The sequence below is a fragment of the Notechis scutatus genome, chromosome 5, assembly GCF_049901735.1.
Source record: "Notechis scutatus isolate UNSWTSFEM ecotype Mainland chromosome 5, rNotScu1.2, whole genome shotgun sequence".
Classification (NCBI taxonomy): domain Eukaryota; kingdom Metazoa; phylum Chordata; class Lepidosauria; order Squamata; family Elapidae; genus Notechis; species Notechis scutatus.
Window position 1 is genome coordinate 115,653,946 of NC_142013.1, and position 22,032 is coordinate 115,675,977.

The following is a 22,032-nucleotide window of genomic DNA, read 5'->3' on the forward strand; positions in this document are numbered from 1 at the left end:
CTAGCCATTTATAAAACAAGTCCCATACCACGTAATATTCAGATTCTTCTTTTTTCTTTAATTTCTAATGTCAGTCTATTCATTTCTGCACATTCAAATGTTTTTAGCCGAGGGTTTTTACGCTCTGCCATGTGAGGTGGAGCCATTCTCTGTTTTTCTCAGTCGGGTTGTTCTTCCAATGGTTGGAGGTCAGCTCTCCAAATGCAGCTTCCGTCCTGGCGCTGTCACCAAGGACAGAGAAGCCCACCCGTGACTCGGAGGCCAGGCTGGTATTAAACTCAGCAGCAAAACAGGGGGGGAATGTTTCACTTCATACAGCCAGGTGCTGTTTCATCCTTTGCATGAGGCTCCCTTGGGCTAAGGCTCTGATTTCTCTCTTATTTTCAGGGCAGAAGAAGAGTTTTCGCCAGTATCACGTGCAGTTTTTTGGGGATGCGCCGGAACGAGCCTGGGTGTTTGAAAAAAGCCTGGTCGCCTTCAAAGGAGGGGAGCAGTTTGAGCAGCTGTGCCAGGAAAGTGCCAAGCATTCCATTAGCAAAGCCGAGAAGATCAAGGTAACCTTCCTGGGTGCTGCTTTGGGCTTGGTCATCGTTGGGCTGCTGCTTCACCTGCTTCCCAGTAGCGCTTTTGTTATGCCTTGATCTCGAAGGGAGGAAATCATCATCATCATCATCATCATCACTGTTTAATCTTTAGTGAGATTCACAGCCTTTGGGGCTGGTTGGTAGCTCAACAACTCGAGTCCTAACCAAGGACCTAGGAGTTGCTCAGGTAGCGTCGGAGGATATAAGCTGTTCCAAGCAGGGTGGCTTTTTGTAGAATCGGGGTATAAATTCAGGATTTCCAAAATAGTGAGGCAGCCCTTTAGGTATTGCTCCAAGGGCTCCAATCACAATTGGGATAACACAAGATTTCTTTTTCCAAAGTCAGTCAACTTCAATTTGTAAGTCCCGATACTTTGTGATTTTTTCCTTGCTGCGTATCTACAATTTGTGCATCAGCAGGTATTGCGATGTCAATGAACCAGCCCTTTTTCTTCTCAACCATCGTTACGTCAGGCGTGTTGTGGGCCAAGTGCCTGTCAGTCTGAATTCCGAAGTCCCACAAGATCTTGACCTTTTCATTCTCCAGAACCTTCTCAACCTGATGGTCCCAGTAGTTGTTACTATACTCAAATCCAAACTTTGGGCACGGTATCCAGTGATTTTAGCAACTTGGTTATGGCGTTCTAGATATTATCAGTGTTAATATTAGTATTCATTATTGTTGTTATTGTTGTTATTTTCCCAAGATTCACGGGGGCGGAACCTCTTCTGTTCTTGGTCTCCATGGCCTCTTTTTCTCCCCCCCGCCTTTTTCCTGCAGCTGCTGAAGCCGCTGTCGGGAAGCTGCGTCCCCAGTGGGAGATGGGGGTCAAGCAGGCCAAAGACGCCTTCTCCATGCCCACGGAGGAGAGGAAGGCGAAGTACACCTTCATTTACGTCAGGGGCAGGCCGGTCCTCAACCCCCAGGTGGCAAAGGAGGCTGGACTCGTGGTGAGGTCCTTGGAAGAGATGGATAAAATTTATTCGGACGAAGATCTTTCTCAGACTCTGAAATCCAGCAAAGAACACGACGTCCCAGCCAAAAGAGGGAGAAGGACCAAGTCGCTTTGCCCGAGCGAATTGGAAGGCTTCGCCCCTCCCGAAAGAAGCCCGGAGGAGAGAGGAGGCGCAGGGGGGGCGGCTTTCGGTCGGAAGAAGGCCATTCCCTACGCCCCCCGCGGCCGGAAAAGCGACGGAGTCCCCCAGTTCTTGGTCTTTTGCCAGAAGCACCGAGACGAGGTTGGTGTCCTCAGAGTCCGTGTGGGGAGGCTTCCCTCCTTTTTCAGGTGTCCAGAGGGGGTCCCCTGGGGGCCACGAACCCCCTTTGCCCCCTTCTCAGGCACTTCACCCTCGCCCAGGGACCAAGAAGCTTTGCGATCATCCCTAGGGCTTGTCCCGCCTTCTGAAGGTGGCAGACCGGAGAGTTTAGTTTAAATTGGGAGATAAACAGCTGTAAACACGGACAGTTGGATGGTTTTGGGGGGTTGGCAGCCCTCAGGATTTTGGAACTGAGGAACAAAATAGAATTCAGAATGGAATTGTATTCAATCAGGATAGAACCTATACATACAAAAGGGAAAGGCCCCTCACGCATCATCACAAAATCTCCAGAACTGTAAAGCCTACATACTTGAAATTTGGCCCGTATCTTCCTTTTGGCTTCTAGGGGCTCACTAAGAAAGGATTTTGATAAATGACCCTCAGAGCATTTAGAGTATTTCCTATAGTATTATTATTAACATGCTCTGATGCTAAGGAGTTCTACTCCCCCTCCCCACCTGAAAAGAAATCTCTTCCAAATGCAAAACACAAGCAGAGGAGAGGAGATTCAGTTTCACAGCACCAAGCACCTTCAGCACAGAACAGTTGAGCTAAGCCATGCCCAGGCTCCTTGCTGTCTCCTTTGTGCTCCCACAGCAAATACTGTTTCAGTTTCCAAACAGCCATCAACTCTGTCGCACACTGACAGGACACTAGCCAGATGAATACTGATAGATGCTGGGAGGCAGAGGCAGAATTCCTCCCCCGTCCCTTATTTTCCTTCCCAAAAACTAAGCCCAAGAAAATAAGAATAGAGTAGGAAAGAATGGAATGGAATTAGAATAGGATAGGATAGGATAGAATAGAATAGAATAGAATAGAATAGAATAGAATAGAATAGAATAGAATAGAATAATATATGAATTAGGAATGGAATAGAATGGAATAGAATAGCTTTATTGTCACTTTAAATGTACGCTAATCGGCATAAATTAAAATGAAATTTTGTTGCATGCTGGGTCATAAGTACCCCTGGGGTGGGCTGTGGTAAGTTCAAACGGCCACTAAATGAGCAGTCATAAATCGGGGCCACCTGTGTTATGTGTGTTTATCTGCCAGTTGCAGGGGTTTTCGCATGACGTCGTATTGGCACACCTGAAACCCCCCCTTCCCATTCCTCTTCTGCACGGGGCCTTTTAAGATCTGGGTCCTGCAGCAGAATCAGAAGAGTTTTTTTTTTAAAGAAAGAAAAAGGCTTGGAGAAAACTTTAAAAATAGACCATTTGTCTCACTTAGGTGCAGGGAGTCCTCGACTTAACAACAGTTAATTTAGTGCCTGTTCAATGCTACGATGTCACTGAAAAAAGTGACTTGTGACCGTTTTTCACACTTACGACCGATGCGGCATCCCCCTTGGTCGTGTGATCAAAATTCAGGTGCCTGGCAACTGACTCATATTTACGATGGCTGCGTGTCCCACTTAACTGTGTTTCTAATTTAACAACTGCAGCGATTCCCTTAACAACTGTGGCAAGACAGGTCATAAAATGGGGCAAAACTCACTTAACAAATATTTCACTTGGCTTGACATAAGTTTTGGGCTCAGTTGCGGTGGTACCTGAAGGATTAGCCTGCACTGTGCATTGGCAAGTTGAGTTTCTACCTGCATGGGATAAATGCACGTCCACCTTTTAGGTCTTAACTGACTGCACACTTGTGTAGGGTTTGCCTCTTGCACAGCGGCAGGTAGGACATCACTCCAGAGGGTTAACATCATTGCCCCTCAGAGGATCCTGGGCTGCCCTCTCCCCTCTTTGGAAGAGCTTTAGAGCTCCCGCTGCCTTAAGAAAGTTCAAAACACCCTCAAAGATCCATCTCATCCTGGGCAGCCTTTTTTCTTTTTTTGAACTATTACCACCTGGCAGACGGTACAGGACAATAATAAAAACAAGGACAAACAGGTTGAAAAAGAGCTTCTATCCCAGGGCAGGAAGTCTATGGAATTCTACTGTCGAGTGCAATATTCATGCAATATCAGGGGTTTTCCATTCAATTGTATAGAATGCAAAGGAGGTGTGTTTGTGTTTATTTTCATGGTCATGACATGTACTGAAGATGGTGTTTAATTTCGCTCTACGAGGCGCAAGGACAATAAAGGAAACTAAACTAAACTCTGGAGATTTTTCAAAAGGCAGCTGGATTTCCTTGGGTGTTTTTGGTTTTCACCCTTGAAGACGCTTCGCTTCCTGGGAGCCACAAAGGGGGGGGGAAAAACCCAGAAAATCCTGCTACCTTTTGAAAAACCACCCTTGGGACATGTCCGTGATCTGACAAAGTTTTAAAAGTTAAACTAATAAATTGGAGGGGGCAGGGAAACCTTCTCAAGAGGGATTTTTGAGATTTTTGGGGGGTGGGGGAAGCTGGGAGTGGGGGTCCTTTTCCCTCTTTCATTCCTGTCTCTCCCGCCCAGGTGGTGGCCGAGCACCCCGAGGCCTCGTGCGACGAGATCGAAGAGCTGCTGGAGTCACAGTGGAACATGCTTAGTGAAAAACAGAAAACACGCTATAACACAAAATTTGCCATAGTGACCTCTCCCAAATGTGAAGAAGACACTGGTAAACGTAAAACTGTGCTAGTATACTCTAACTAAAAAATTTAATAGACGTAGTCATGTTTAATTAAGCACATGGTTCACAGCCTGTAGGGAAGATCAGCTTTCACTGTCTCCCTTTCTAATTTTTGGGATGTTGTGCTGAGAAAGCAGTGAATGCAGTCCTTTCTTCTTCCTTTTTTTTTTTTTCTTTTTTTTTTTTCCTTTTTTTTTCCTTTTTAAATTTAAATCAGAAAAGTCGATCACGTCTACATTTCTTGGTCATTGTTCTGCGAAGTCGCTCTGTGTAAATCTATTGTAGATATTCTGGTGTCTCGTTCCCCTCCTGTCTCTAAGCAGCAGCCGCCGCCTGTATCGCTGTCGACGAAATGAGAATTACGGAGACTGGAAAGAAATTTAAGAGCTAGAATCTTTAAATTTGAAACATTCGCTCTAAGCGTAACTCCTGCCTTTGATGTTGAAGTGGAGGCTGAATCGGTGTCCCTGGGTTTGCAATCCTTGAGATCTGTGGATGTGCAAAAACACCCAACGCTTAAAATGTTTCCAGGGCTGCCCGTGGGTGGAGGTAGTGCTGGGGGACATGGCTAGACTGCAGGAGTCTGGCCAGATCTCCCTCCTCACAAAGCATTTAGCTAAATATCCTGATGAGCTACAGGTTTGGAAGGGTGGATGTGCCCAAAGGCGTGCACACACACACACACAAAAAAAAAAGCCATATTTTTGTTTCTCAGTATTAATATTATAGTCTGTATAACATCATTGGACTGTGACAGAAACTTTAAGATATTAGGTTGCCTGCTTTGGGAAGGTGGGAAGAATGAGAGTGTGTTGGGAAGGTTTCTCAATTTTGGACAATATGTATTAAAATTATAGTCAGTTTTGTTATTTGTGTGTGAAATGACAACTTGTGGGGAAAGTTGAATGCTTTGTCTCAATGTATAAAATATGTGGGTGTCGGTTTTAAAAGCAAACAAACAAGACTACACAACATTCTGTATCTCTCAAGGTTCAGCCCCAAGGAGTTTGAGCAAGGCCATTCGTAAAGTCTTTACAGGATCACGTAAACGAAGATCAAGATCCAGAAGTAATTTAAATTTGTGCTGTGTAATATTGATTTTAAACTAAGTAACCCTTACTTAAGTGTGCCTTTCATGTAACTGCTCAATAATATATCTTTTTCTCAAATGTTGTGCTCCTTCAGTTTTAGCGTTTTTATGGATCTTGAATTAAATATTTGAGTGCTGTAGTACAAAATCCTGTCCAGCTTTATGGTAGTTTCTTCTTACGATCCAATTAAAATGCCTCTTGCTTCCTCAGTTTGTTACACCGATATAAGATGACCTTCAGGCTCGGGGGCACATTTAGGGATCCGTGAAAGACCGTTTTTGCATGTCGATATAGTTTATGTCAAAATCTTGGCCTACGTCATAGCTTCTCCCATTGAACTTAAACTTCACCATTGATTGGCACGTGGAAACGAACAGTTATCCACACACATTTTGAAAAGAAACGTGTTATAGGATAGCAAGATCTGTTTTGAGGCTAGAAAATTTAATTGCCAGCAGAAGAATCTTGATTTTTAATCAAGATTTAATTAGAAAGTTACGTTATACTTGAATAGGAAATTTCGGGGATAGAGAATAGAATCTTTACATACAAAGGAGAATTAGTGAAATAGGTTATATAAACTAATTGTGATAATCTGTCTTAAAGTTTGTAACATGGAACTTTATTATTATTTCAAATGGGTTTTACTCGGACCCGCTGGTTTCAGGTATAAATATGCAAGGTACTTAAAAATCTTTTTTTCACGGTTCTTATCTAAAATGTTTCTCCCCTCCTTGGTCTTTATATAAAACAAATTCACTTAACACATATATTGCTTTATATTTTCCCAGCCTTAGGTTGATGTTCTATCACATAATATTCTCAGGAAATGGGATAATTGCTTTATACAGCATTAGCGTGCTTCTTTTAAAAAGTTACTTCAAAAGCAAAACTACTGGTTATAAACTAAAATGAGAAATTAATATGAAATGTACAGATAGGTGTAGGATGTTTTTGTATGTAAGGTCAGCTCTGGTAGGTGTGTATCGCAAAGCTAGTTTTAATAAGAGACGTTGGGAGTCACAAGATGTCTAGGGTTAATAAACATGATCCAGCTGTTTTAGAACAGTAACGTAACTGCTTTGGTTCGAGATAATTTCTAAATGAGCCTCAGACTGTTTTCATGTAAGTTTCCCCATCCCTACTCCAAGGTAACTTATATGGAAATAAAAGGAAACCTGTAAAGAGGACAAGGAAACCCACAGAAGATTTTGAAGTTCAAGAAGCATCTAGAAAAAGGCTGAGAATGGATAAGAAGAATTATCAGAAGGTAATTATGTTCTTGGCTTATTTGGGTGTGTGCCATGAATGGTGGCAACCAGTGTGATTGTTTGACTTCGTTCTGTCAAAATAGCACTCTGCTTCACTGGAGTGGGTGATTTAATTGGATGGAGTGACCAATGGAGGGACTGACCCATTAAATGAATGGTTAACCAGAGAGCTCCCTTTAAAACATCGAACTATGTACAGTGGGCGTAAAAACATATTTGATTTCGTATCTTGCATTTGTGGGTCTCTTCTCTGAATCTTTCTTCCATAATGATAGTGGAGGTGCAAGTGAACAACTAAGACAGAAAAGCAACTGCCTCGCGGAATCTGTGGGATTTTTTTTAAATGCCCTTTCAGCTGTATTTTTTATAGATGGCCAGTCATGTTTTTCTTTTCCATCTTGAATTGTATATTTGCATCCAACACTTCACACATGCAGGGTCAAACAAATTGATGAACGGGTGTGGAAGCAACAATGCATGCATCCAGAAATGTTAAAGATCCAGCAGAATTCGAAATGAAAACTCAAATCTCACTTGAATGCAGCATTATTAGCCCTTTAAAACGTTGTGTTTTTTCTTTTTCTTACAACTTTGCCGTATGATAGACAGGGAAGGTGTGTCCATTGTTGTTAAACGAAACATGAACGTTAGGTCTTAAAGATGATAAAACAGTTGCAACCTCCCCGTTTGGTGCTCAATTTTAATGATTTCCTGAGTAGATTGTAGCTTCCCTTTCGTGCATTCATCTTAATCCATGGGAAGAAATGCAAAGCCGGCCTGTCCATCCCTTGCATCACTCAGGGATCCCAGCAGGTATTAAGCAGGATTTCTTAACAATTGTTGCAACTGTTGAGTAGCCGCCCCAACTAACCCACATTCTCCTAGTACACCTTTCCTTGTATCCTTTCACAAAGCCAGAGAAGTGAGATAATTTGTCAGGGACACTGGGTTAGCTCACAGATTTAGTCACAAGCGCCAACTGGACTTTGTGGTTTTTCCTTGAAGATGTTTTGCTTCTTGTCCAAGAAGCTTCTTCAGTTCTGACTGGATGGTAGGGAATGAAACCACCCAGTCAGAACTGAAGAAGCTTCTTGCATGAGAAGTGAAGCGTCTTCAAGGAAGTCCAGTTGCCTCTTGGAAAAGCCCCTTTGGGACAAACGTGGCCTGGTTGACTGAGAAGCTCCCTAGATGTCACAGATTTGGGTTGTTCTGTACAGAAGGTGACTTGAGGAACTGATTTTACAGGTAAGCTACCTGTCCCTGCGCATCTATGAACTCGATAGGGTTAAAAAAAAAGAAGACCCTTTTCCAGCCATCTTCATAGGAAGCTTTGATAGCAACTCTACCCTTGTACAGGCAGTCCTCGACCTACAACTCCATTGGGAACAGAATTTCAGTTGTAAGTGTGACCAGACCCGATTTTACAACCGACAGCCTCCTGACCCCAGAATGCTGCAACGGGTCGTAAATGTGAGCTGGTTGCCTAGCAGCCAAAATGCAGCCACGGGTCTGGTAGGGTGAGGCGTGACATTTTGACAGCCGGAAGTGCCCTAACTCTGAAGGGTCAACCGGTTGTAAGTCAAAGGCTACCTGTACGTACAAATCGTAAGTCCTTTATCAATTGGAGGTGCTGCTAATAAATTCGTTTTTAACCTTCAAGGAAAACTAACATTTGCTTAGTAACCTGTTTTTTCCAAACTTACACCCAATCCACTAACTAAACATTAGGTTCAGAAAAAGATATTTATCCGGAATTTTAAATGAAAGTTCTAATTAGTCCTATCACAGAAGTCTTAAAAGTCCTAACTTTAGACACACTATTTTAAAATTAAATGTCTGTTTTATTAGATCGTATTTTTATTTAGAGTCTGTTTCAATGAGGTGGTTATTTTCTTCTGTTATTTCTTTTCGATTTCTCTAAATTAGGAGGGCTCTTTTTTTTTTTTTTTTTTTTCATTTTCTCTCCCTTTTCCCCCCATTTTTTATAACAGAGGGAAAGGAGCAATGACAAAACAGCGAAAACAAACTCCACTAAAGTCACAGAAACCTCACAAAAGAAGCAGCCAGGTAATGGAGTCAGAAGAAGCGGGGGGTGCGTCTTCTTGCGTTAAAAAGGTTCTCCGCTCCTTTGTTTAAAGTGGCTGCTGAAATTTGGGGACGTGAGAACGTGGCACCGGTCAAATATGGCTGTAAGCTTGAGAAGCAGGACACGCCTTTTATTTGTTGAAGGCGGGGGTCCTGAATTGTGATCCCTTTCTCCCTCTTTAGCCTCCCCTCACCCACTCAAAGGTTTACGCGGAGAGAGTCTCTGGCTCCCCCGAAGCACATTTAGAGAACTGGTCAGGAAGGGATGGGAAAACCCCGCGGGATTCTTAGAATTGGGGAGTGGGATTCTCTTCTGTAGCTAGATGGACAGAGACAGATGATGGGTGGGTGGGAGAGATTTGATTGATTGATTGATTAGATAGGATAGATAGATAGATAGATAGATAGATAGATAGATAGATAGATAGATAGATAGATAGATAGATAGATAGATAGATAGATAGATAGATAGATAGATAGATAGATAGATGATAGGTAGATAGACGATAGGTAGATAGATGATAGGTAGATATAGATAGATGACCCTGCCTTATTTTTTTTATTTTATTTTTTTTTGCCACCAAAAAAGGCACCAGGTCTTATTTTGGGGGGAGGCCATCTACTGACTCACCTCACTTGTGCGCATCGTACCCGGCCTCCTTTTCGCTGTCAGAGGCCTTCAGGAACTTCTTCTGCAGCCGGCAAGGCTTTCCTGAAGTCCTCTGCAGCCGAGGACAGAGTTCTGGATCGATCCAGAGCTTTCTAGTCAGCTACAGAGGCCTTGCCAGCTGCAGGAGAAATGGGCCGGCAAGGCAGGTGTCGGGAGATGCAAGGCCTGGCTACACCTGTCCAAAGGGAAGTAGTAGGGCAGCTCTACTCCCCTCATCCCCTCCCTAGTATAATTTTTACCTGTGCACCCTGGAGTGGGCGGGATCTTAATTAGGGCTTATTTTGGGGGGTAGGGCTTATATTGGGCGCTCGGATAAAAAATCAAGCTGGACTTACTTTCAGGGTAGGTCCTATTTTCAGAGAACCAGGGTAGATAGATGAGAGAAGGAAAGATTTGATTGATAGATGATATAGACAGACAAATGAAAATAGAGATGAATGGATGGATGGATGATAGAAAGACTGACGTAGACAGAGGATGGATACATAGACAGACATAAACAGAGACAGACGGATAGAGATAGATAGATAGACAGACAGAGATGGATAGATAGTAGTATTAGTCCCCATATTTAAAAAAAAAAACTTGCAAATCTACTACTTCAATAACAAATTATTGACCAAATCCATCCATGTCTTTAGGAAAAGGTGGGGATACCCATGGAATGCTAGATTGCAAACAAGCTACATGCATTGTTCCTTAACTATTCTTAATTGTGCCTCTATTTGCTTCTCTATTTATATTTCTGATTCCGCCCTGTGAGGATCTCAAAAGAGTATTGCAGATTCTCCATTCCTCAGTCAGGCGATGTTGGCTTCTGACCTCAAGGAAAGGAGGCCCAGGGACTCTTAAGCTCTCTTTGTAAACCACAATTATTTTACCCCCACGACAGGTCTCTCCGATGCCTGTAAGCCACTGAAGAAGCGAAACCGGGCCTCAGATTCTTCGCATCTCCCTTATAGCAAAAGTTCATCTCCTTCCGCGTCCTTAACTGAGAATGAGGTAAAGTGCAAATGAACAGTGGAAGACAGATTAAAAAAAGATGCAAGCGATTTAAATTTGCTTTCTTTAAACGATGGGAAGAAATAACGGTTGAAACAAGGCTAATGGGGTTTGTAAACACCTTTCTCTTGAAATACAGCGTGGTAAGTTTATCTCTGCCAGGGGGAGAAAAAGGAAGAAAAGCTGGTGGGAACTCAGCTGTGGCTCTTCACTGAGGTCGGATGAGCTCGCTCCGGCTTTCCTGAATTTGGGTTCCCCGTATCATCGTGAGGACTCGAGTTGGTGTGCCAAGAGAAGCGGTTTGCTACAAGTATCTCACGTGTGGAATGGACCAGGGAGACGAGCCATCCGACTCTCTTAGGTGCCAACTCTAAATTTGTGGTGCTGGCTGGGACGTCTTCGGGCTCCCCAAAAGATGCTTGATCCCAAACATTTCAACCAAAGCTTTTCTTACAACGCTTTCGGGAGAAGAAGCGCTTCTGTCAAAAAACAGAAAACAGAGAGAAGCTAAGCAGGCTCTGTTGACACAGTTCAGGTCACAAGCAGTATAAACGAGAGGAAAAGCCCATTTTCCTGGTGATGGAGATTTTCCTCTCTCCTAAAATGCAATGGAGCCTGTGCAGGACTCGAAGGGAGGAAAGGAGTGTGGGGTTTGGGGCGTGCAGGCCGCACCCTTAAAACCTCCTGTTAGCTGAAGGTCTCCCTCTGATGCAAGGGAGCCTTGTCCGTCCTTCAGAGCCCCACAGGCTCACCTGGGGCCTATCTTTTGTGTTCGGCCACCTCAAAACTCAGAGCAACGCAAGTGCAGTTCTGTAGGCAGGCCTCAGCGGTTGCTTAGCAACCACTCAACGTTACAACAAACCCCCGAAAAAAGGTGTTTGCAACCTGGATTTGGCATCCTGATGGCTGCCCTCCTCTGCCCCAGCCACGTGGGCAACTGTCTCCCCCCCCCTTTACGGCCGTTTGCAGTCTCCTTCTCTTAGGTGGCCACAATTGACTACGTTTTTGCTGGAAAAAATGTTTTGCTGAGTTTATTTCCCGTTTCCAGCAAACAAAAAACAAAAACAAATCCTCCCCATAATAAACAATGGCTTCCCTTAACTGTGACGCTCACTTAATGACCGCCATAAAAAGATCGTACAATCTGGTTAGCATGAATCAGCTCTCCGCTTCTGGATGACCATTGGTAATAAACCTGGATGAGGCCAACGGGACAGTTGACCAAAGTGCATAAATCCGTTCCTGCTAGGATCCTTTTCCATCCCATCGTCCAAGAGAAAATGCAGCGATCAATAAAGACCTGATTGGTGGGGAAGGGGGCAGGCAGGCAGGCCTCGACTTGCTTAGTGACCGTTGGAAATTCACAACGGAAACCGAAAACGTTACTGATGGCCCAGAGTGGAAGCGGCTCTTGCCACTTGACTGCAAAAACTGCCCCGCAGCCAACCATGGGTCCGTTCAGAGGAGCTCCTGCAGAATCCAGGCCAGCGGAGTGAGGCGGCCTGCAAGGGGCGTGGGGCCCTCCGGGCGCTCTCCCTAAGAGCCTCGGTTGCACGGCCTTTGTGGGAGCCCTGGCCAGCAGAAGAGCCCGTCATGGAACCGTGGAGGAGCCAGAGCACCGTGGTCCTTGCTCAGAGGAGGGGAAGAGACGGGACCGGAGCAGCCCGTGACTTGATGAGACTAAGTTCGTCCACGGGACCTGAGCTCGTTGACGGAGAACCGCCACTGTGTCGGCCGCATGCCTTCCCTCCGTGTGCCCTCCATGAACCCAGGGGGCCGTATGGATGATCCCAGCAGGGCTGCCCAGGTGTGCTGCTCTCCTTTTCCTCTCCAAAGGCAGGTGCCTGGGCCTTTCAGGAGGAAGGAGCCGCAGGTCCTCCAGGCAAAGCTCAACTCCCTTCATCCCACAGTAGCTAGGACGGCCTGGTCCTGAGACTAGGCCCCCGGGGGACCCTGATCTCCTCACAGGAGGTCTGTGAAGGCTGGAAGAAATGTTAGGATTCAAATCTGGAGTGAAGTCTTGGGGTCCGCAAAAGGGATTTGAAGGGGTCCATGGGGAAGAAAAGGTTGAGAAACAATGGCCTCTAGTCCATCAGGCGAGTCCTACTAAAAACACTGGACGTGTCCAGGTATTTTTCCAGAGTGCTGGTCCTGCTTTTCCCGTGTAAAATGATTAACTGTATTTCAGTTTCTCCTCCGAGTAAAAGATCTGCACTGTTGCCCAGTGACAATCGCTGCACAGTACGTACTCACGGAAGCTGTTTAGTTTTCTGTTCTTAAGTGAAACACTCTTTTTCCATCCAAGGAGGACGGGCAGATGTTGTGTGCAGAACTCTTTCACTTTTTTCCCGACACAATAAGAGAATTCTCTAACCAGGCCCCAAAGGGGCTTTTTTCCCCAAAAGGCAACTGGACTTTCTTGGTTTTCCCTTGAAGACGTCTCACTTCTCACCCAAGAAACTTCTTGGATGAGAAGTGAAACTTCTTCACGGAAAAACAAAGTCGAGTTTCCTTTTGAAAAACCACTTTTGAGACAACCACAACTTTGATGACTGAGAATCTCCTTAGACCTCTCTCTAACAAAGCATCTTCAGAACAACCCAGGAACTGGCGCCTCTTATATCTTCCCTTTTGCCCTCTACGCACAGCTGGTGTGCAGTGACTACTGTTTAGCCAGTGTTCGGGTTCCTGTCACTGATAATGGCATTCGGTCATTCTCGCAGGTTTGCTATGATGGGGACAGAAAAAGTGGATTTCAATGCAAAGATTCCCCAACGGGCTCCAGGTCCCTACGAGCTAAGCCTTTCCTTCAGAGTGGGCCACAGTCTTATGGGTTGACTTGATCTGAACACTCTTGCACTAGCCAGCAAATGTTCATGCAACATGTTCACGCACTTAGGTCAACCTGCACACACACACGTGTTCTTTGGCGGAGCTGTGCTATCCTCTCCTCAGTTAACAGTGCATTGACCTGCCTCCCGGCTGAATTGGTTAATTCCCCTGTAGCAAACAAACAGGGACGCCAGCCGATCTCACACCGAAGACCAGCTTGTTTACCTGTGGCCTTTCCGAATGGTCGTCTCTGCATGCTCACCTTCAGATTCTCGGTTTGTTGAGTGCTCACCTTCCAGAACTGCCACCTGTTGGGGAAACTGAGGGAAAATCAATCACTGTGATCAGGCCCCGGGCCAAGCCAGGGCTTCCTTCTTGCCAAAGTGTCCCCTCTGATAGGTCCCAGGAAGAGCTTCTGGTCAGACATAGGTGTCACAGGTGTGAATTCCTGGTTGGCACACGAGTAAGCAGCCTGTTCTCTGGGAATTACCCATGTTGGAATTAATTCAGCCGCTGAAATGAAAGCTGGTGGGGGACAGTTTGGGGTGTTGCTGAAAAGGAAATCTAAGGGCTCCATCCTGCAGGATTTCGTGGGGGACGCTGAGATGTGTAGTTCAGCCACTCCTGGAGAGCTGAAGGGGTTAATGAATCATGAAGGGGTTTCTTTTGCACAGAAGCCCAGGAGCTCTTAAATCTGTCCTGTGGTGTTTAGATTTCAGATGGTCCAGGAGATGAAAGGTCGGAGTCGCCCTATGAAAGTGCTGACGAGGGTCTTGGAGAGGTCTCCCAGCTGTCCAAGAAGGCTGACCGAGGGGCCACAGCCAGGAAGGAGTACCTGTGTCAGGTAAGAAAGGAAGGGGCTTGTCAAGGGAATTCTCTCTCCAAGAACTCTTAGAAAGACCCGGTTAGGGAGAGATTATCCTGGGGTGGGGAAATGTATCTTATCATGCTCATTAAGAGTCAACACTTGACTTAATAGCAGACGATGCTTGTCAAGGCACGTTCTTGTTTGTACATCTGAAAATTTAACACGAACAAGTAGGTTGAAATCTCTATTGGACTCCCTGTACCAAAAGAGTCTGCAGATGTTTCTTTTCTTCACCGCAATAAGCCACAAATGTCCACCTTCCGTGGAAGCTCCCAGTTAAAACCAGCCCTGTGGCTGTCACGGATGTCCTGTGACATACACTTTGAAAGTGGGCCTTTGCTCGATTAATTTAATTAATTTAAATTCATTAATTTTTTTAAAAAGGTGTCAGGGCTCCAGCAGTTACCCCCATTTAAATCATGAGTCTCTAGCCAACTTTCAGAATTTAAAGAAGATTTATTGGGAGTTAACATGTCCGGCACTGCCTGGGTGTAGGCGACTCTGAAGCACATCATTCATTCATTGTCACCCGTGACCCTGGTTTTTCCCCACCCCTGGGTGTATCGTAATTCATATTCTCCAATGGGACACCTCCATAGCCCAGAGTCATCAATCAGGCTCCCCAGTTAGAATTTTGCGCGGCAGAAACTTCGGTCACCTTTGAAAAGCTATTTATGGAATGCACTTTCGGTTTCCAAGCAAACCCCTTTCCCCCCTTTCTGTTGGCAATTCTAAAAAGACCCTAGAAATATTTTATGAGTTGACATTAGGAGCCCCTTACCTTTAAAACGGTGGCAGCCTCAAGGGAGAGGAGGCGCCGTTGACCCGTGCTCTCTACGCCTTGTCAGGTTTACGTTTTCTCTCCTCAAGGTCTGTGAGAAGCCCGGGGAAGTGATGCTGTGTGAAGGACGTTGTCTGGGGGCTTTCCATGCCAGCTGCAGCGGCCTGTCTGGAAGGCCCAAAGGACAGTTTGTGTGCGACGAGTGCACTTCAGGCAAGTCGTCTTCCGGGAGGGATCGGCTATGTTTTGCGCGCTTCCGGTGCATAACGGTTGCGCCTCGGATCTCGTCCTCCAGGCGCCTCATTCCCAAAAGGAAACGCTAGAAGGCTATATGCCGAGAAAATAAAGGCAGTGGTAATGCGCCTGTATTTCCCTGCCTACCTGGCCCAGAAAGAGAAGGTTCCTTATGCCTTTGTTTTGTACAGGTGGTCCTTGACTTACGACCGGTGTGACTTTGCAGTGAGCCCCCAAAAACCTATCGATGCCCTGGTTTCAAAGATGGGGGTCACTGCGGTGCTCCCCCACCCCCACAGTCACACAAAGAAAGCTTGGGCGCTACGAAGGGTTCTTAAGCAACCCGTTGCAACTCAAGGACTACCTGTGAGGCGAAAGCCTTGAGGATTCTGCCAGATCCAAGAACGGGGTGATTAATCCTGGAGGCAGATTAGATGCAGGGCTCTCCAACCTGGGCCACTTTTAAGACGCATGGACTTCAACTCCCAGAGTTCCCCAGCCAGCTGGCTGAAGAATTCTGGGAATTGAAGTCCACGAGCCTTAAAAGTGGCCCAGGTTGGAGATCCCTGGATTAGAGCATTCTCGGTTCATTAATGGAGCTACAGAGACCTTCGGATCTGTTATCCATCCATCGTTGCCTGAGCGGGGCTGGAGGTCACTGGGCGACCCCTGGCCTCCCAAGAATAAAATGGCAGCCTGTTTCCTGATGGGAATAGTTGGACCCACCCTGTGCGCTACAGCCCCCATTCCGTTTTCCCCAAATTTCCTTACTGCTCCCTAAAAAGAGATCGACAGATGTAGACATTTAATGCTGAAAGACAGGCTCGCAAAGGAAAGCCTGCGAAAAAGGATATTTTTGAAAGAAAAAAAATGAGCTCCTTTAATACCAACTCTAGCTCCAGTTAAAAATGAACCTGGTTCCCTTCTATTCGTGAGAAACACTTCAGGGTTGTTTTAAATGTTCCTTTAGGTATTCACACGTGTTTCGTGTGCAAGGAGAAGCAATCGGAAATTAAGCGCTGCATCGTCTCTCACTGTGGGAAGTTTTACCATGAAGCCTGTGTGAAAAAATTCCCCCTCACCATTTTTGAGAACCGGGGCTTCCGGTGCCCTTTGCACAGCTGCGAGAGTTGCCACGTTGCGAATCCCTCAAACCCCAAAGTATCTAAAGGTATTTCCTTTCTTTCCCTCCCCTCCCTTTCCTCCAAATCTCGTCTTGTTGCCCCCATAGTTCGCCCTCAGAGGTTGCCGATGGTTACTTGAGAGCTCACGGCAGCCCGAAGAGGTGCTGCCTCACCTCTCGTGAATACAGGGAGTCCTCAACGTACGACCACAATTAAGCACAACATTTCTGTTGCTAGGTGAGGCAGCTTGTTGTGGTCCATTGGCGGCCTGCAGAGCTGGCAGCAGAATTGGACAGAGGGGAGGACCGTGGGCCAGTCCTGCAGTCTGGGGAGGGCTCGGACGAGGGATCTGCATACTACACAAAGATGGGGCCAGGGCCATCTGGGAGTTACGTGCTGACTCCGGAGCCTCCAGAATCTGACATCAGTGAGGCAGAGGAACAGCAGGAGCCTGTTCCCAGTGTGCGTATGCACAGAGCTGCCAGAAGGCAAGAAAAGACAAAAGAGGAGATTTGGGAGTAAGGCTCGGAGGTGATTGCTTTTCCCATAAGACATAAAGGAGGAGCAAAGGGACAGGAGCCTTTGCAGGAAGCAACTTTGTTCGTTCTGGTCGGTTTAAACTCTGAAGCTCCGTGTGAACTTTGTGCTCCATTTGGCCTTGTAGTACAGTGAATGGGCAGTTTAGTTGTTGGCAGCATTTCAAGGGAGATAAAGGTGGGTGCTTGTCAGCCTTATCCAGAAGGACTTGGGCAGACTTCTGTGGGACTGTTCACAAACTGTATGGGACTCATTATGGGCTGTGAATGCTAGAATTCACAGCCGTTGTAATAATTTTAAAAAAAGGTTTTTGGGAACAGCGTGTGATTGTGACTGTCTCAGGAAGCCTTAGGTCAGAGCACAGCTATTGTGAGTCTTTGCCCCATTTTATCCTCCAGTCCAATTAGGGGATTGGAGTTTGGTGTGTTTCCGTTTTGGAAAGTTTGACTCACGTCTGAATGTCCATTTTACAGATATTTCCTCCGTCAGCGCTTCCTCTTGTCTCTCCCTTTGGAGATTCCCCACATAAAGCCTCATTTTGTGTCCAGGTGCCTCATTTTGTGTCCAAGGGCACTTGCCTTTATTTCGGAGAGTAGCTCATGAAAGCTCGTGCCGTAATCCAACGTTCCTCAACGACTTGAGAACTTTGAAGTGGGTGGACTTCAACTCCCAGAATTCCTAGCTCAGTGGTCCCCAACCTTTTTGTACCAGGGACCGGTTTCAAGCAGAAACACTTTTTCAAGGACCGGGGGTGGGAGGCTTGGTTTCCTCCCGCCTCGTTCCTCTCTCAGTCGCTCTCTCGCTGCTCCACCAGCCCAGGAAGAAACTGCTTCAAAGAAGCCGGGGGGTGGCTTTTCCTGTCGCCGCAGCGCCTCCGAAGCGCCCGTTCACCCCCACCCCGCCCGCCCGCGTGCGGTTCAATCCACAGTGCTCCGTTCTGCCTGCCTGCCTGCCTGCCTGCCTGCGTTTCGGAGCAGCTTCAGCTGAGAATAATAACTATTCGCCTCTCTTTTACTCAGCCAAGCTGTTCCAAATCAACCATTAACGAAGGCAGGCAGGCAGAACGGGCACTGAATTGAAGCGCGGGCGGGCGGGCAGGGTGGGGAAACGGGCGCCGGAGGCGCTGCGGCGACAGGAAAGCCACCCCCCCGGCTTCTTTGAAGCAGTTTCTTCCTGGGCTGGTGGAGCAGCAGAGAGCGACTGAGAGAGGAACGAGGCGGGAGGAAACCAAGCTGCTGAGCCAGAAGAGCAGGACAGGCTTCGGTTGCTTCCTCCCTCCCCTTCTTTCATTTGTGTCCTTGATACCTGATCCCAGCAGCATTCACCGAAGGCGAAGAAAGCCGCCATTTTTAAAACTTTTTTTCCTTTGCGGCCCGGTACAGAGTGCTCCACGGCCCGGTACCGGTCCGCGGCCCGGTGGTTGAGGACCCCTGCCCTAGCTGGCACAGCAGACTTTGACTCCGCAGCTGGCTGGGGAATTCTGGGAGTTGAAGTCCACCCACCTCAAAGTTCTCAAGTGCCTGAGAACTGCTGCCATAATCCATTAGCTAGTTACGGGTTGTTGTTTTTAAAGTTCCTAAGCATTTTTGCAAATATATTGTGACAAAAATGTTGTGTGCGTTTTTCTTCCTGTACCAGGCAAAATGATACGGTGTGTTCGCTGTCCGGTGGCTTACCATGTGGGTGACAATTGTGTGGCTGCTGGTTGTGCCATGCTTTCCTCCAGTAGCATTGTGTGTACCAACCACTTTACTGCCACCAAAGGGAAAAGCCACCATGGCCACGTAAACGTCAGCTGGTGTTTTGTCTGCTCAAAAGGTAAACAACGGACTTCGTTTTATAGAAACGGTTCTTCCGGGCTGCGGAGGGATCTTCCATGGTGGATAAGGGGATTTTGTTGTGGCTGCTCAGGCTTTTTATGAAAAGTCTAAAGCCCTTTTATTTCTTCTGTGTGTTGCAAGAGCATTTTTTAAAAAACTGATTTTGGTTCTGAATGGAAGTGGAAAAATTTGAATGTCTAAAATGTACGAATGGGAAGAATTATTTTATAACTACAAAGCGCCGCGTAACAGAGTGAGCTCCTGTTATTTGTCCCAGCTTCTGCCAACCTGGCAGTTCGAAAGCATCTACAAAAAATTCAAGTAGAAAAATAGGGAGCCCTTTGGTGGGAAGGGAACAGCGTTCCGTGCGCCTTCAAAGGCGTTTAGTCCTGCCGGCCACATGACCACGGAGACCGCTGGCTCTTCGGCTTTGAAACGGAGATGAGCAGCGCCCCCTACAGCCGGAAACGACTAGCACGGATGTGCAAGGAGGGGAACCTTTACCTTTAACCAACATGGTTCCAGCTTTTTGTGCTTCCAGCTTTTCTTGGTCCCAAAAGGAGGTGTTGATAGTAGGCCCATCTCCCAGAGTTTGTTCTGCTGTCATTCTCAAAGTAGATTCTGGCATACGCTGTAATTTTGTCTAATTCCTTCTTGGTGGTGTGGATTTGGGCTTTAATCAACCTAGAGTGAAACCTGGTAGTATTTTGATGCTTAAAATAAAGCTTTCTTTGCCCCCCCCCCCCTCTGTTTTCCTGTCACCGAGGGTTGTTTTGTGCCTTTTGTTACAGGGGGGAGCCTGTTATGTTGTGAGTCTTGTCCTGCTGCATTTCATCCTGACTGTTTAAACATTGAAATGCCAGATGGGAGCTGGTTTTGCAACGACTGCAAAGCAGGGAAGAAAATCCATTTTCAAGATATTATTTGGGTCAAACTGGGAAATTACAGGTTTGGATTTATAAACATGATTTCAGTATTATTTTTTTAAATCTTTGTTGGCCTATATGATTGTGTCTCAGTGCTCCTTGGAGCCCAGAAAAGGGGGAGTTTGTATGTAAAAAGGTCTTTGATACAGGGGCGCATACGTTAATAAAATCTATGTCAGAGCGTTTGCAGCGTGGCTCCTATTATGAGACAACCCAGGAGCAAAACGCAGCACACAGAGCCTTAGACATTTAACTAGTGCTTTATATGCAACAGTTATATACAGACATACACATGGTAGGCAAAATACCTTACAAGCAATCTTTCCTCTTCTCTACATGGAGAACTCTGCCATGAATACCGGACACGAGAGAGGACATGCCCTCTAATGGCTGCCTTTATATAAACACCTCTTAAAGGGATAGAGCCCATTCCCACTCTTAAAGGGAAATACCCATGCTACGCTGATTCATTCTTATTGCATCAGCCACATCTGGTCAGCTTCACTGCTGGTCGGCTCTTAAATCCCAAGACCTTAACAATCTATAGAAGACCGACTTAGCCAGGAACAGTAGCCTCAATTTCTTCCTTTCGTTGGGTTGTTTCTGTGGCAGGTGGTGGCCAGCCGAAGTCTGCCATCCCAAAAATGTCCCCCCAAACATCCAGAAAATGAAGCATGAGATTGGAGAGTTCCCGGTGTTCTTCTTTGGCTCCAAAGACTACTACTGGACCCATCAGGCTCGCGTCTTCCCCTACATGGAAGGAGACCGGGGAAGTCGGTACCAAGCCATCAAAGGAATCGGGAAAGTCTTCAAAAATGGTAAAATGTCTCACCTTTCCGCTCCAAAGGCCAATGCTTGCTGTGTGGCCGATTTCTCTCGCACAGACTCAGAAGGTGGCCGTGCGGAGTTCGCCCGTGAGGTGGGAACTTCAGTATTTTGCTTCGTTGCACCTAGTGAGGGCGCCTAGCTGAGCTGGGTTGGTTTCTGAAAAGCTGAGCAGGGTCAGTGAGGTCGGAGGCTGTGTTGTTGTAACGATTACAGGCAGGTGATCCTTGACTTGTGGCCATTCGTTTGGCAACCATTGGGAGTTACAACAGACTTACTGGGGGCTGGATTTGAAGTTTCAAAGGTCCCCCAGTGTCACATGGCCAAACTTCAGGTGCTCTGTACATTGCCGTGAAACTCGGCCTCCAGCAAACGGTTGGCTCGTTTAATCGGCCACCGTGGCGATTAAATGTGTGACCGCCACAGAAAAAAGGTTGTAAAATCGAGACCAGTGGCTCCATGACGGCCGTAAGTCAAGGCTGCCTCCAGTGAAATCAACAGCTGCCAGTCCTTTAGCTGGTGTAACTTTAAGACTTGTGGACTTCAATTCCCAGAGTTCCTCAGCCAGCTTTGCTGGCTGAGGGACTCTGGGAGTTGAAGTCCACAAGTCTTAAAGTTGCCAAGGTTGGAGACCCCTGCTTTAGCTGGTGTTGGCCTTCAGACACGCTGCGTTCTTCCCAAGAACCTACAATGTTGTGTTGCATTGATACAACAGAGAGGCAGATCCAAGCAGTTAAGGAGACAGGGACCTATTCTTAAAGGAGAAATATGTGTAGTTGTAATTTTACCCACATTTTTTTAAAAGCTTTGCAAGACGCGGACACACGCTTCCGAGAGATCAAGTTTCAGCGGGAAGCCAAAGAAACTCAAGAAAATGAACGCAAACCTCCCCCTTACAAACATATCAAGGTGAGATGCTTTGAAGGACGGGGGCTGGTCTCCCTCTGACCTCCCCTCCCACCCCCCAAAGTTAGTCAGTCCAATGATGGGCCCAGGATGTTCTGGGGTGAAGGACCGGAGGTAGGGTCAACTTTTAGCCCAGATGGGGCACTGTGGAAAAAGACTTGTGTCAATCGTCAGGGTAAAGGGCCATTTTTAAGTACAGGGGCGTATTTCTTAGAGATAAAGGTTTTAATTGTCCTTTTGTTCTAGTCAATTCGTGTACCTTAATTTATTCAATAAAATGTGCTGGAGAAGGGTAAGCTATTCCCAAGGGATACTTGACAAACTGAACGGATAACAAGGGATTTGGATTTATAAAGGTGTTAAAACATACGGGAAACAGAAGTGAGCAACTCTAAGGTTATTTGAAGTAAGCCACTCTTTAGCCGTTATATTTGTGGCAGGAGAGGGGTTTCTTCTAATTCAGTAGGAATTAGACATCTTGACCTCCAAAAAGCATTCAATAAATCTAACGGAACGTGTATGTTTGTTATGTGGAATTAACAGTATTTTTTATCTCTTTCTGTATACGTGTAGTTACAAAAAAGCAGAG

At 46.3% G+C, this 22,032-nt stretch overlaps 1 protein-coding gene across 1 annotated transcript in view; it reads left to right on the forward strand.

Moving 5' to 3' along the window:
* Positions 1-22,032, forward strand: part of NSD2 (nuclear receptor binding SET domain protein 2) — a 35,873-nt gene that overhangs the window by 5,934 nt on the left and 7,907 nt on the right. Inside the window, exons 3-17 of the mRNA XM_087967622.1 lie at positions 388-554; positions 1,005-1,014; positions 1,375-1,823; positions 4,315-4,459; positions 5,462-5,539; positions 6,714-6,832; positions 8,825-8,900; positions 10,481-10,590; positions 14,135-14,266; positions 15,161-15,284; positions 16,276-16,476; positions 18,605-18,784; positions 19,578-19,734; positions 20,325-20,530; positions 21,343-21,446. Coding sequence (XP_087823748.1) covers positions 388-554; positions 1,005-1,014; positions 1,375-1,823; positions 4,315-4,459; positions 5,462-5,539; positions 6,714-6,832; positions 8,825-8,900; positions 10,481-10,590; positions 14,135-14,266; positions 15,161-15,284; positions 16,276-16,476; positions 18,605-18,784; positions 19,578-19,734; positions 20,325-20,530; positions 21,343-21,446 — 2,258 coding nt within the window. The remainder of the gene's footprint in view (positions 1-387; positions 555-1,004; positions 1,015-1,374; positions 1,824-4,314; positions 4,460-5,461; positions 5,540-6,713; positions 6,833-8,824; positions 8,901-10,480; positions 10,591-14,134; positions 14,267-15,160; positions 15,285-16,275; positions 16,477-18,604; positions 18,785-19,577; positions 19,735-20,324; positions 20,531-21,342; positions 21,447-22,032) is intronic.